The sequence below is a fragment of the Neoarius graeffei genome, chromosome 16, assembly GCF_027579695.1.
Source record: "Neoarius graeffei isolate fNeoGra1 chromosome 16, fNeoGra1.pri, whole genome shotgun sequence".
NCBI lineage: Eukaryota > Metazoa > Chordata > Actinopteri > Siluriformes > Ariidae > Neoarius > Neoarius graeffei.
This window is the reverse complement of record NC_083584.1, coordinates 41,660,907-41,674,742: the sequence shown is the minus strand read 5'-3', so window position 1 is coordinate 41,674,742 and position 13,836 is coordinate 41,660,907. Positions and strand designations below refer to the sequence as shown.

Here is a 13,836-nt window from a genome sequence, read left to right as displayed (position 1 = left end):
AGAGTCTCTATATTTCTGCCAGTCACAATTTTCCCACATCTTTCCAATGAGAGTTTACACAAAGAAACTTTAACTTCTAGTATTTTAATTCAATTTGGGAGCAACATTTCTAGCTTTGTTCATTATACAGTTAGGTCCATATATATTTGGACACTGACACAAATTTTGTTTTTTTTACCTGTTTACTGAAACATATTCAAGTTATAGTTATATAATGGGCATAGACATAAAGTCCAGACTTTCAGCTTTCATTTGAGGGTATCCACATTAAAATTGGATGAAGGGTTTAGGAGTTTCAGCTCCTTAACATGTGCCACCCTGTTTTTAAAGGGACCAAAAGTAATTGGACAATTGACTCAAAGGTTATTTCATGGGCAGGTGTGGGCAATTCCTTTCTCAATTGTCATTCTCAATTAAGCAGATAAAAGGCCTGGAGTTGATTTGAGGTGTGGTGCTTGCATTTGGAAGATTTTGCTGTGAAGAAAACATGCGGTCAAAGGAGCTTTCCATGCAGGTGAAACAAGCCATCCTTAAGCTGCAAAAACAGAAAAAACCCATCTGAGAAATTGCTACAATATTAGGAGTGGCAAAATCTACAGTTTGGTACATCCTGAGAAAGAAAGAAAGCACTGGTGAACTCATCAATGCAAAAAGACCTGGACGCCCACAGAAGACAACAGTGGTGGATGATCGCAGAATGAAGAGAAACCCCTTCACAACAGCCAACCAAGTGAACAACACTCTCCAGGAGGTAGGTGTATCAATATCCAAATCTACCATAAAGAGAAGACTGTATGAAAGTAAATACAGAGGGTTCACTGCACGGTGCAAGCCACTCATAAGCCTCAAGAATAAAAAGGCTAGATTGGACTTTGCTAAAAAACATCTAAAAAAGCCAGCACAGTTCTGGAAGAACATTCTTTGGACAGAGGAAACCAAGATCAACCTCTACCAGAATGATGGAAAGAAAAAAGTATGGTGAAGGCGTGGTACAGCTCATGATCCAAAGCATACCACATCATCTGTAAAACACGGCGGAGGCAGTGTGATGGCTTGGGCATGCATGGCTGCCAGTGGCACTGGGTCACTAGTGTTTATTGATGATGTGACACAGGACAGAAGCAGCCGGATGAATTCTGAGGTATTCAGAGACATACTGTGTGCTCAAATGCAGCCAAACTGATTGATCGGCATTTCATAATACAGATGGACAACGACCCAAAACATAAAGCCAAAGCAACCCAGGAGTTTATTAAAGCAAAGAAGTGGAATATTCTTGAATGGCCAAGTCAGTCACCTGATCTCAACCCAATTGAGCATGCATTTCACTTGTTCAAGACTAAACTTGAGACAGAAAGGCCCACAAACAGACAGCAACTGAAAACCGCTGCAGTAAAGGCCTGGCAGAGCATTAAAAAGGAGGAAACACAGCATCTGGTGATGTCCATGAGTTCAAGACTTCAGGCAGTCATTGCCAACAAAGGGTTTTCAACCACGTATTAGAAATGAACATTTTATTTACAATTATTTAATTTGTCCAATTACTTTTGAACCCCTGAAATGAAGGGATTGTGTTTAAAAAATGCTTTAGTTCCTCACATTTTTATGCAATCATTTTGTTCAACCCACTGAATTAAAGCTGAAAGTCTGAACTTCAACTGCATCTCAATTGTTTTGTTCAAAATTCATTGTGGTAATGTACAGAACCAAAATTAGAAAAATGTTGTCTCTGTCCAAATATTTATGGACCTAACTGTATATAATAACCCTGTCCAGTACTAGGCTATTCCTCATTTTCTATCTTGTTAGACATAAAGTACAGATTTACTGTGACTCAAATATCTGAGCCAATATTTGTAAGTAATACAGTGGTGCTTGAAAGTTTGTGAACCCTTTAAAATGTTCTATGTTTCTGCATAAATATGACCTAAAACATCATCAGATTTTCACACAAGTCCTAAAAGTAGATAAAGAGAACCCAGTTAAACAAATGAGACAAAAATATTATACTTGGCCATTTATTTATTGAGGAAAATGATCCAAAATTACATATCTGTGAGTGGCAAAAGTATGTGAACCTCTAGGATTAGCAGTTAATTTGAAGGTGAAATTCGAGTCAGGTGTTTTCAATCAATGGGATGACAATCAGGTGTGAGTGGGCACCCTGTTTTATTTCAAGAACAGGGATCTATCAAAGTCTGATCTTCACAACACATGTTTGTGGAAGTGTAAAAATAGCACGAACAAAGGAGATTTCTGAGGACCTCAGAAAAAGCGTTGTTGATGCTCATCAGGCTGGAAAAGGTTACAAAACCATCTCTAAAGAGTTTGGACTCCACCAATCCACAGTCAGACAGATTGTGTACAAATGAAGGAAATTCAAGACCATTGTTACCCTCCCCAGGAGTGGTTGACCAACAAAGATCACTCCAAGAGCAAGGCGTGTAATAGTCGGCGAGGTCACAAAGGACCCCAGGGTAACTTCTAAGCAACTGAAGGCCTCTCTCACATTGGCTAATGTTAATGTTCATGAGTCCACCATCAGGAGAACACTGAACAACAATGGTGTGCATGCCAGGGTTGCAAGGAGAAAGCCACTGATCTCCAAAAAGAACATTGCTGCTCGTCTGCAGTTTGCTAAAGATCACGTAGACAAGCCAGAAGGCTACTGGAAAAATGTTTTGTGGATGGATGAGACCAAAATATAACTTTTTGGTTTAAATGAGAAACGTTATGTGTGGAGAAAGGAAAACACTGCATTCCAGGATAAGAACCTTATCCCATCTGTGAAACATGGTGGTGGCAGTATCATGGTTTGGGCCTGTTTTGCTGCATCTGGGCCAGGACGGCTTGCCATCATTGATGGAACAATGAATTCTGAATTATACCAGCAAATTCTAAAGGAAAAGGTCAGGACATCTGTCCATGAACTGAATCTCAAGAGAAGGTGGGTCATGCAGCAAGACAACGACCCTAAGCACACAAGTCATTCTACCAAAGAATGGTTAAAGAAGAATAAAGTTAATGTTTTGGAATGGCCAAGTCAAAGTCCTGACCTTAATCCAATCAAAATGTTGTGGAAGGACCTGAAGCGAGCAGTTCATGTGAGGAAACCCACCAACATCCCAGAGTTGAAGCTGTTCTGTACGGAGGAATGGGCTAAAATTCCCCCAAGCCGGTGTGCAGGACTGATCAACAGTTACTGGAAACATTTAGTTGCCGTTATTGCTGCACAAGGGGGTCACACCAGATACTGAAAGCAAAGGTTCACATACTTTTGCCACTCACAGATATGTAATATTGGATCATTTTCCTTAATAAATAAATAAATGACCAAGTATAATATTTTTGTCTCATTTGTTTAACTGGGTTCTTTTTATCTACTTTTAGGACTTGTGTGAAAATCTGATGATGTTTCAGGTCATATTTATGCAGAAATATCGAAAATTTTAAAGGGTTCACAAACTTTCAAGCACCACTGTATGTCATTATTGAAGGGATCACACTGTCCAAGATGTGTTCTAAGTATGTGTTATAAACCGCTGGTGTCCTCATGAGCTAGACTTACACGTCTTTGTAGTCTTTCAGGACTCTGTTGGTGTAGAACATCGCAGCATCATTCATCTCTTTCACATAGGGCCCAGGTTTCTGATTCTAAGAGATAAAAAGTAAGGTAATGGTGACATTATGTGCTTCAAAGCTGTTACAAGAACCAGTACTGTAATTACTGAACACTTAAAAAAAAAAACATCAGTAATATCAGTCCTAGCTCAGAAAAAGAAGAACGTTTATAACGAGGCAAAAGTGTAAAAGGTTTACATCACTGGCACAGCTGCACACTAGTGTAAACTATATCATGAGGACATAAGAAGTTTTGATTCGGTAAAATACACATCCTTTGGGAAAGGAGTATAACAGCAGATGGATTTGACAGAGTCCAGATCATACACAGCGCAATGAGTCAGTGACCAGGATTCGGTGAAATAAAATACTCAGAAGAAAAGCCGTGCACAAATATTTCAAATCTACTGTAAATATTGATCAATTGCCTTGTCGCTGATAGGATGGACACTGAACATTGAAGTGGATATGTAAATCATGCTTTCTTTTATCATTGAGAAATGTATGCCTTATAAGGAAAGAAAACTTAACGTAAGCAATGATTAGATGACAAGACCATGACTAGCTCGAAAGCTGCAGCTGAACAGCTATTATCATTCCAGCAAAGTCTTCAGTAATAATATTCAAAATCTAGAAAGTCAAACGCTAGAATCATATCACACCCCTTGCACTACTTTCAATACATATACCCTTGACTAAACACACTTTTATACCTCACTCAGGCACTTTACAATTTAATTTATATTCCTACTGTGGACACTTAAATATCTAACACTTCAGATACCTGAACACTTTCAAGACATGATCCTGTTTGGTCGTTTGTTTATTGCCCACTATCCTATCTTTTTTGTTACTATATCATACATTATAGTACATCATATTTCTTAAATTGTATTTCTATCTTTACTTCTTCACCTGCTGTTAACACCCAAATTTCCACGCCTGGGGATTAATAAAGTGTTGTCTTATCTTATCTTAGATTAGATTAGATAAAACTTTATTGATCCCTTTGGGCGGGTTCCCTCAGGGAAATTAAGATTCCAGCAGCATCATTACAGATAAACAGAGAAAAGAAATAGAGAAAACTTCTAGATAAATTAAAATAAATTAAGTATTTATATATACAAATATATAAAAAGAATAAGATATGGGGAAGAGAGGAAGGGGGAGAGAAGGGGGGGCGGCGGTAGGAGAGATATTGCACATTGTCTGGTATTGCTTATTGTCAGGCTAGGCTACTGCTCCTTCCCATCCTCTGTCCTCCTGTTCCCCCTCCTCCCCCCCAGAGAGGAGTTGTACAGTCTGATGGCGTGAGGGACAAAGGAGTTTTTGAGTCTGTTCGTCCTGCACTTGGGAAGGAGCATTCTGTCACTGAACAGGCTCCTCTGGTTGCTGATGACGGTGTGCAGAGGGTGACTGGCATCGTCCATGATGTTCAATAGTTTGTCCATAGACCTCTTCTCTGCCACCGTCACCAGAGAGTCCAGCTTCATGCCGACCACAGAGCCGGCCCGCCTGATCAGTTTGTCCAGCCTGGATGTGTCTTAAACAGCTCCAAGATGCCATTGCCATATTTTCCCAGATTTCCCAAGCACAGCTTAGTGAATATACTGCAAAACTGAGATGTTACTGTTCAGTGATATTTAATATTTACAATCCGCTTTTAAAGCATAAATGGGTTCAAATGATCATCATCTCAGCTCCCAGTTTAGTGGAAGCAGTTCGCCAGTGGTCTTTCACCTGAGGGTAAGTTATGGCATCACCAGCCATGTTCATTTTCCCTAATCAGCATGTTACCAACTTCCTAATAAGCTGGGATATGTGAGGAAAATAATTCCACTGTACTAGAATGTGTATCTGAGAACTAAAGTCATCATCTTCTTCAAGAATTCATAAAACCTAAAAAGTTTGAAGTCTAGTTTAAAGGTGCAGCACTTAAGATTTTGATCTCTGGATACAAAAGTGAATTTCAGCAACACTGGAATAGTTTTTTTTTTACTCCTTGAACCCACCCACATTTTCATCCATAGACACAAAGCTCCACCCGGGAGTTCAATTACAGCTAGCATTAGCAAGGACTGTCATGATATCACATTCAAGCAACGAGGATAGCCGTTTATTTATTTAGGACATTGTTATTTAGATCAATAAATCAAGTATTGGCTATATCACGTATTTGGGCTTCCTATCAAGCAATGTTAGCATAATGCTAGTTAGTAATTTATCTACTTGTGAGGTAAAGTTATCTTTCCTCATGGGCACTTACCGGTTTCTGCCATATCTTTTTTTTTCTCTGAACAGACTGAGATGAGGGTTGAGCAAAGGGCACATGTAAACACAGACACAAACACAGACAAACTCTCCAACCCGAAGACCAGTTTTCTCAGGCATATAATACACTGCTGAGGCCATAGCTTAAACGATTATCATTTATCATATTCTGCATAGTATTTTAGGTCATTTGAACTAGTAAGACAAAACACTCAGTGCGTTTACATGCACATCCAAATCGAGCTAATGTCGGTAATTGAGCTAAGGGTCCCAGCAGGGGTGCCAGAAAAATCCAATCCTACATGCACACAAGGAAATCGAGCTATTGTGTGAGGTACATTGTGCACCCGAGCCACAGGTGGCGCTACACGCCCCATTGTGTTGGTACACTTCCAGTTGTCATCATGAAGAAGAGCTATTCAAGAGTATAAACAAAGTTATCAGTTCTGTGTTCACAAGAAGAACGACGACGAGGACAGCAACATCAAGATATATATATATATATATATATATATATATATATATATATATATATATATATATTCAACTCCTTAAGCTGAATGAGCATGAACTCTATCTCCTCATTGCTCCAGAAGTGCACGTTTCTACTACTGTTGTCATGCCGACCGAAGCTATTGTGTTTCCCGCTTGTGGTCTCATCACTCGTCACTTCCGGAAGGGGCAGTGCTGAAGTAAGTAGCTCGACTACGTAGCTCGACAGGGTTTACATGCACTAAGTAGCTCGGCTACAATCGCATAATCTAGGTCGCGTAGCTCGATTACGAGAAATCCAGTTCGGTTCAATTTCAGCCGAGCTAAGGTGTTTCCATGGCATTTAGAACTTCGATTTCAGTCGAGCTACAGCAGAAATTCGATTTTCTCTATGTGCATGTAAACGCACTGACCGACTATTACACCACAATAAATCTCCACAACGCTACAATCATCAGTTTTTCCAGGAGGAAAAATACCTCTATAGCGGCACAGATGGATGATACACACTGATGTTTTATTCTTGTATACTGACTTGCATCATAGGCTATGATTCAGTAGATGTTATCATACAGTCTACATACATCAAATTTAATGTCATACCCAAGATCCATATCACACAGTGTGGCTTGCAATAAACTTATATGATGGCTGAAATCTCACAGTCTGTAGGTGGCATTAGATCAAATCTATTCCACAACTTTGGGGGGGAAAAGGTCTCGAAAAAGGATTAATAAATGTACAGTACTGTGCAAAAGTCTTAGGCGCATGTAAAGAAATGCTGTAGACCAAAAATGGCTTAAAAATAATCAAATGAAATGTTCCAACGTTAAAAACAAACAAAAAAAAAACAACCTATAAACAGCAGTAAGCCATAATAAATGAAACAAAGTCAATATCTAGTGTGAGACGACCCTTTGCTTTAAAAAAAAAAAGCCCACAACAACAACAAAAAATATTAGTCTCAGGTACAGTGAGTGCAGTTTTATGCGGAAATGAGCTGTAGGTTTTACTGAGCATCTTCCAGAACCAGCCACAGTTCTTCTGGACACTTTGACCGTCACACTCGCTTCTTCATTTTGCACCAAAACCCAGCAGCCTTCATTATGTTTTCTTTTTTAATCTGAAAAGTGCCCTCTTATGGAATATGCTGCTCAGATACAAACTTTTTTTTTCCTGTAACACTTAATTTTGTGCTGGAAAACTAACGTTTGGACTCCAAATGTTTTTGTACTGACTCAATAATGTAGAAGCCATAAAAGACTTGCCTGAGACTTTTGCACAGTAGATAGATAGATAGATAGATAGATAGATAGATAGATAGATAGATAGATAGATAGATAGATAGATAGATAGATAAAATTTATTATCTATCAGGCTAAACCGACTGTCTGCTAGCTGCACAGAGTCGTCACTCAGGGTCCACTATATCGACACTGTGTCTGTTCCCCGAGCTCAACAAAAAAGTAGAAATATTCAGAGAGTTTGTTCCAGTAATCTAATCAATATAATTAGATCATACTGACTGTACAGCTGCTGCCAGCACCTTTGATTTAAAGGTGGGGCTATTAAATATTAGATCTCTGACATCTAAAGCGTTAATGGTTAATGAACTCATTACTGATCAGGAGTTAAATGTACTTTGTTTAACTGAAACATGGATTAAGCCAAATGAATATATAGCATTAAATGAAGCGAGTCCTCCTGGATACAGTTATATACACCAGCCTCGTCTAACTGGCAGAGGAGGAGGCGTCGCGGTTATTTATAATGATTATCTAGGTGTAACAAAAAAACCTGGTTATAAATTTAATACATTTTAAGTTCTTCATACTCATATAATGCATGTAGCCTCGAAAAATAAGTCTACCCAGTTAATTCCATTACTTATTGACAGGCCCCCGGGGCCATATTCTGAGTTTCTTTCTGAATTTGCAGATTTTATCTCAGATCTGGTTATTTCCTTAGACAAAGCTTTAGTTGTCGGAGATTTTAATATTCACTTTGATAACCCAGAAGACCCTTTGAAAACAGAGTTTGTGTCCATTTTAGATTCAGTAGGGATTAATCAGAATATCATTGGACCGACCCATACAGTAATGGTGGTCACACCCTCAATCTAATACCAACATTCGGGTTAAACGTAGAAAACATAGTCACACTTCCACAGTCTGAAGTTATCTCAGATCGTTATCTCATCTCATTCAAGATATCTCATCTCATCTCATTATCTCTAGCCGCTTTATCCTGCTACAGGGTCGCAGGCAAGCTGGAGCCTATCCCAGCTGACTACGGGCGAAAGGCAGGGTACACCCTGGACAAGTCGCCAGGTCATCACAGGGCTGACACATAGACACAGACAACCATTCACACTCACATTCACACCTACGGTCAATTTAGAGTCACCAGTTAACCTAACCTGCATGTCTTTGGACTGTGGGGGAAACCAGAGCACCCGGAGGAAACCCACACGGACACGGGGAGAACATGCAAACTCCACACAGAAGGGCCCTCGCCGGCCCCGGGGCTCGAACCCAGGACCTTCTTGCTGTGAGGCGACAGCGCTAACCACTACACCACCGTGCCGCCCCATTCAAGATATGTCTGAGTAATAATATATGCACCTCACCACGCTACTGTATTAAACGTGCATTCACATCAACTACTGCACAGAGCTTTATAAATGATCTCCCAGAGTTATCAACTTTGACTGGGTCGCTGTCAGCCCCTACAGAACTTGATCAGGCAACTGAATGCTTAGAGTCAACGTTCTGCCATACTTTAGATAATGTAGCTCCTCTTAAAAGGAAAATGGTCAGAGACAAAAAAAATTAGCACCCTGGTATAATGATGACACTCGCACATTAAAACAGGCCACTCGAAAATTGGAACGTAAATGGCGTCAAACAAAATTGGTAGTGTTAAAATTAGCTTGGAAGGAGAGCTTCCTGAAGTATAGAAAAGCTCTTAGTGCTGCGAGATCAACATATCTCTCCTCCCTAATAGAAGATAACAAAAATAATCCTAGATTCCTATTTAATACTGGAGCAAAATTAACCAGGAATAAGTCCACTATAGACACATGCACACCTGCAGTATGTAGTAGCAACGACTTCATGAATTTTTTTTAATGACAAAATTGAGAATATCCGACAAAAAATTCAAACTACTAATTTAAGGTCAGACAATGTAAGTGACCCTGTAGTTAACAATATAACTGTGTCAGATCAGCAATTAGAATATTTTACTCCCCTTAGAGAAACTGAATTACTTTCATTAATCTCGGCATCAAAAGCCTCAACTTGTGTACTAGATCCCTTACCTACACGTCTATTCAAACAGATAATACCTGAAGTAATTGAACCGCTTCTAAAAATAATAAATTCTTTTCTTACGATTGGCTATGTACCAAACCCCTGATTAAAAAACCTGACCTTGATCCCTGTCAGCTGTCCAATTATCGGCCAATATCAAACCTCTCCTTTATCTCCAAGATCCTTGAAAAAGCTGTGGCACAGCAGTTATGCTCATATTTACATAGGAATAACATCCATGAAATGTATCAGTCAGGATTTAGACCTCATCATAGCACAGAGACAGCTCTGGTTAAAGTAGTAAACGACCTACTGTTGGCGTCTGATCAGGGCTGTGTCTCGCTGCTCGTGTTGCTTGGCCTTAGTGCAGCATTTGATACCACTGATCATTCCATTCTTCTGGATAGACTAGAAAATGTTGTGGGAGTTAAGGGAATGGCCCTCTCCTGGCTCAGGTCTTATTTAACTGATCGCTATCAGTATGTTGATGTAAATGGTGATTTTTCTAGACATACTGAGGTAAAGTTTGGTGTTCCACAAGGTTCTGTCTTGGGTCCACTGCTTTTTTCTTTATATATGTTACCTCTGGGTGATATTATTTGTAAACATTGTATTAGTTTCCACTGTTATGCTGATGACACACAGTTGTATGTTTCTGCAAAACCTGATGAGAGACACCAGCTTAATAGATTTGAGGAATGTGTGAAGGACATTAGACACTGGATGCTTATTAACTTCCTTCTGCTTAACTCTGACAAGACTGAAGTACTTGTACTCGGACCACATGCAGCTAGAAGTAAGTTTTCTGATTACACAGTAACTCTGGATGGCCTTTCTGTTTCTTCACGTGCAGCAGTAAAAGACCTCGGAGTGATTATTGACCCCAGTCTTTCATTCAAAACTCACATTGATAAGATTACCCGGATAGCTTTCTTTCATCTCAGAAATATTGCTAGGATAAGAAATTTAATGTCACTACATGACGCGGAAAAACTAGTTCATGCTTTCGTTACCTCCAGGTTGGATTATTGTAATGCCTTACTGTCTGAATGTTCCAATAAGTGCATAAACAAGCTCCAGTTAGTTCAAAATGCAGCAGCAAGAGTCCTTACTAGAACTAGAAAATATGATCACATCACCCCTGTCTTATCCACACTGCATTGGCTCCCAATCAAATTTCGTATTGATTATAAAATACTACTATTGACCTCTAAAGCACTGAATGGTCTCGCACCACAGTACCTGAGTGAACTTCTGCTCCTCTATGACCCGCCACGCCTACTTAGATCAAAAGGTGCAGGCTATCTGCTGGTACCTCGTATAGTGAAGGCTACATCAGGGGGCAGAGCCTTTTCTTACAAAGCCCCACAGTTATGGAACAGCCTTCCAAGTAGTGTTCAGGAATCAGACACAGTCTCAGCGTTTAAGTCTAGGCTGAAAACATATCTGTTTAGTCAAGCCTTTTGTTAATGGAGTTTATGAGGTAAAGGAGTAGATCTGGAGGGTCCTCAGACATAGAGTGTTTTGGTAAACTGGGATGTACAGTATGGATGCTGTCAGTCCCCCACTCGCTTGCTCACTCGAGTTTGACGACGGTGTAGTAGCTGGCTGCTTTATGTCCCGGGGCGCCCTTGTGCCTGTGTTACCTTCTGGCTCTCCCCTTTTAGTTATGCTGTCATAGTTAGTTGCCGGAGTCCCTGCTTGTACTCAGTGCAATATGTATACTGTTCCTACTTATTCAGGTGACATTGGGCATACCTAACAACCTGGGTTTTCTCTCCCTCTTCCCCCCCCAAATCTGTCCCTCTGAGTTACATGTCGGTCCTGGGATGGAGATGCTGACCTCTTCTGCTCCTCGGACCTGCCCGATCCATCCTGGTGCCCTGTGTCTGGTTGGAGTCTCATCGCATCGCTCCTGTGGAGGACGGCCCCATGTGGACAGTTGAAAGTCACACCTGGAGGACGCTCTGGACACTTACAGTAATGCTTTTATGGCTGAGGAATACAGTTGACTTGGTAACTTTAGGACTGCAGTTGTCATGAACAGTTTTGCACTCAAGTTTCCATCAATGAAGAGTTTATAACATCAACGAAACTGACTTCATGTTAAAACTGTTAATGTTATAGTCATGTTGTCTGTTGTTGCCCAAATGAGGATGGGTTCCCTTTTGAGTCTGGTTCCTCTCGAGGTTTCTTCCTCATGTCGTCTGAGGGAGTTTTTCCTTGCCACCGTCGCCACAGGCTCGCTCATTGGGAATAGATTAGGGATAAAATTAGCTCATGTTTTAAGTCATTCAAATTCTGTAAAGCTGCTTTGCGACAATGTTTATTGCTAAAAGCGCTATACAAATAAACTTGACTGGCTTCTACATTATTGAGTCAGGACCATACATTTGTGATAATCTTGCCAAGTCTGCTCAGTTGGTGAAAAGGATGGCATTTCTGTCTACCCTGTCAATCACAATAACGCCATTCAATAACCGGTATCTGCGAGCTCATTTCTACAGAAGAGGGAAGCTAGTGCAGTTGTCCTGTGACGTTGCACGAGCAGCATGGTGACGTTGTCGCTGGCTTAATACTTTAGAGAAATCCAGGGGTGAATTAGGGATGCAACAATTTCCAGGGCAATAATTGTCCAGGGTCAAGACGGGGGTATTGAACTGTCAGCATATGTCAGCCTTTTCCTTCCCAGATTAGTATTTGTTGTGTAATAGGATTTTTATATATTTATTTATTTGTCCTTTATTTTACCAGGTGATATCCCATTGAGATATTAAATCTCTTTTGGAAGGGAGCCCTGGGAGTACATATAGACAATATAAACACATACTGTTTAAAAAAAAAAAAAGTATACAATACAGAACAACATCAAAACAAACAGAAGAAGTAAAAGGAGCTACAAATAGTAAACAGTGCAAACAAGAAACAAAAACAGAAAAAGTAAAACACATTGAATTGATTAGAAATCTGATGGGGAGAGGGGACATAGGTAAAAATTATTGGAAACGTGCAACAGTCTGATTTCAAGTTTTTTAGTAGCTGTTTAAAGTGCACCCTGGCGAAAAAAAATGGACTTTATTGTATTTAAAGTATATTCATATTTTCAATAGTATATTGAAAATGTACTTACACAAATTTTACTTTTTGTAAATATATATAAAAGTATACTAACATCACGCTTTCATGCGAACACTTAACACACTTTAAAATAATTATACTATATTACACTTTATAGAAATATATTATACTAAAATATACTAAGTGAAAGTTGTGTAATTTCTAAAGTGTACTAATTTTTAAGGTACTTATAATACAAAGTACTAATGAAGCATATATTAGTACATATAAAGTCATATACTTAAAGTATACAAAATATACTTTAAGTTGTTCCACTTTAGCACATAAAAGTACACTAAATACACTTCAAGGTGGACTTTTCTACAATTTAATTACAATTAAAATATATTTAGTACAAAATTAGTTGTTCCAAAATAGCATGCCTCAAGTTAACTAATCATAAACACACTTGAAGTATATTGATGATTAGTGTGGCTTCAAGTACACAAACATATGCTAAATTTTAGTACACTTAGCACATTTATTTTTCACCAGGCCAGGCGGCACGGTGGCATAGTGGTTAGCGCTGTTGCCTCAAAGCAAGAAGGTTCTGGGTTCGAGCCCCGTGGCCGGCGAGGGCCTTTCTGTGTGGAGTTTGCATGTTCTCCCCGTGTCCGCGTGGGTTTCCTCCGGGTGCTCCGGTTTCCCCCACAGTCCAAAGACATGCAGGTTAGGTTAACTGGTGACTCTAAATTGACCGTAGGTGTGAATGTGAGTGTGAATGGTTGTCTGTGTCTATGTGTCAGCCCTGTGATGACCTGGCGACTTGTCCAGGGTGTACCCCGCCTTTCGCCCGTAGTCAGCTGGGATAGGCTCCAGCTTGCCTGCGACCCTGTAGAACAGGATAAAGCGGCTAGAGATCATGAGATGTTTAAAAAGTGCTCTAGTGAAATACACTAAGCTGCATGTCTTTTTGGAGAAGGTTCCAATATGAAGGAGCAGAATAATTGAAATCCATTTTACCAAGCTCAGTATTTGAGCATGGAACTGTAAACAGCAGAGTATCATTTGAACGCAGACT

At 39.8% G+C, this 13,836-nt stretch overlaps 1 protein-coding gene across 1 annotated transcript in view; it reads right to left on the bottom strand.

Annotated features, from left to right (window-relative positions):
* The window catches only part of cap2 (cyclase associated actin cytoskeleton regulatory protein 2), a 74,323-nt gene that overhangs the window by 23,780 nt on the left and 36,707 nt on the right, over positions 1 to 13,836 (bottom strand). The window contains exon 6 of the mRNA XM_060942098.1: positions 3,569 to 3,654. Coding sequence (XP_060798081.1) covers positions 3,569 to 3,654 — 86 coding nt within the window. The remainder of the gene's footprint in view (positions 1 to 3,568; positions 3,655 to 13,836) is intronic.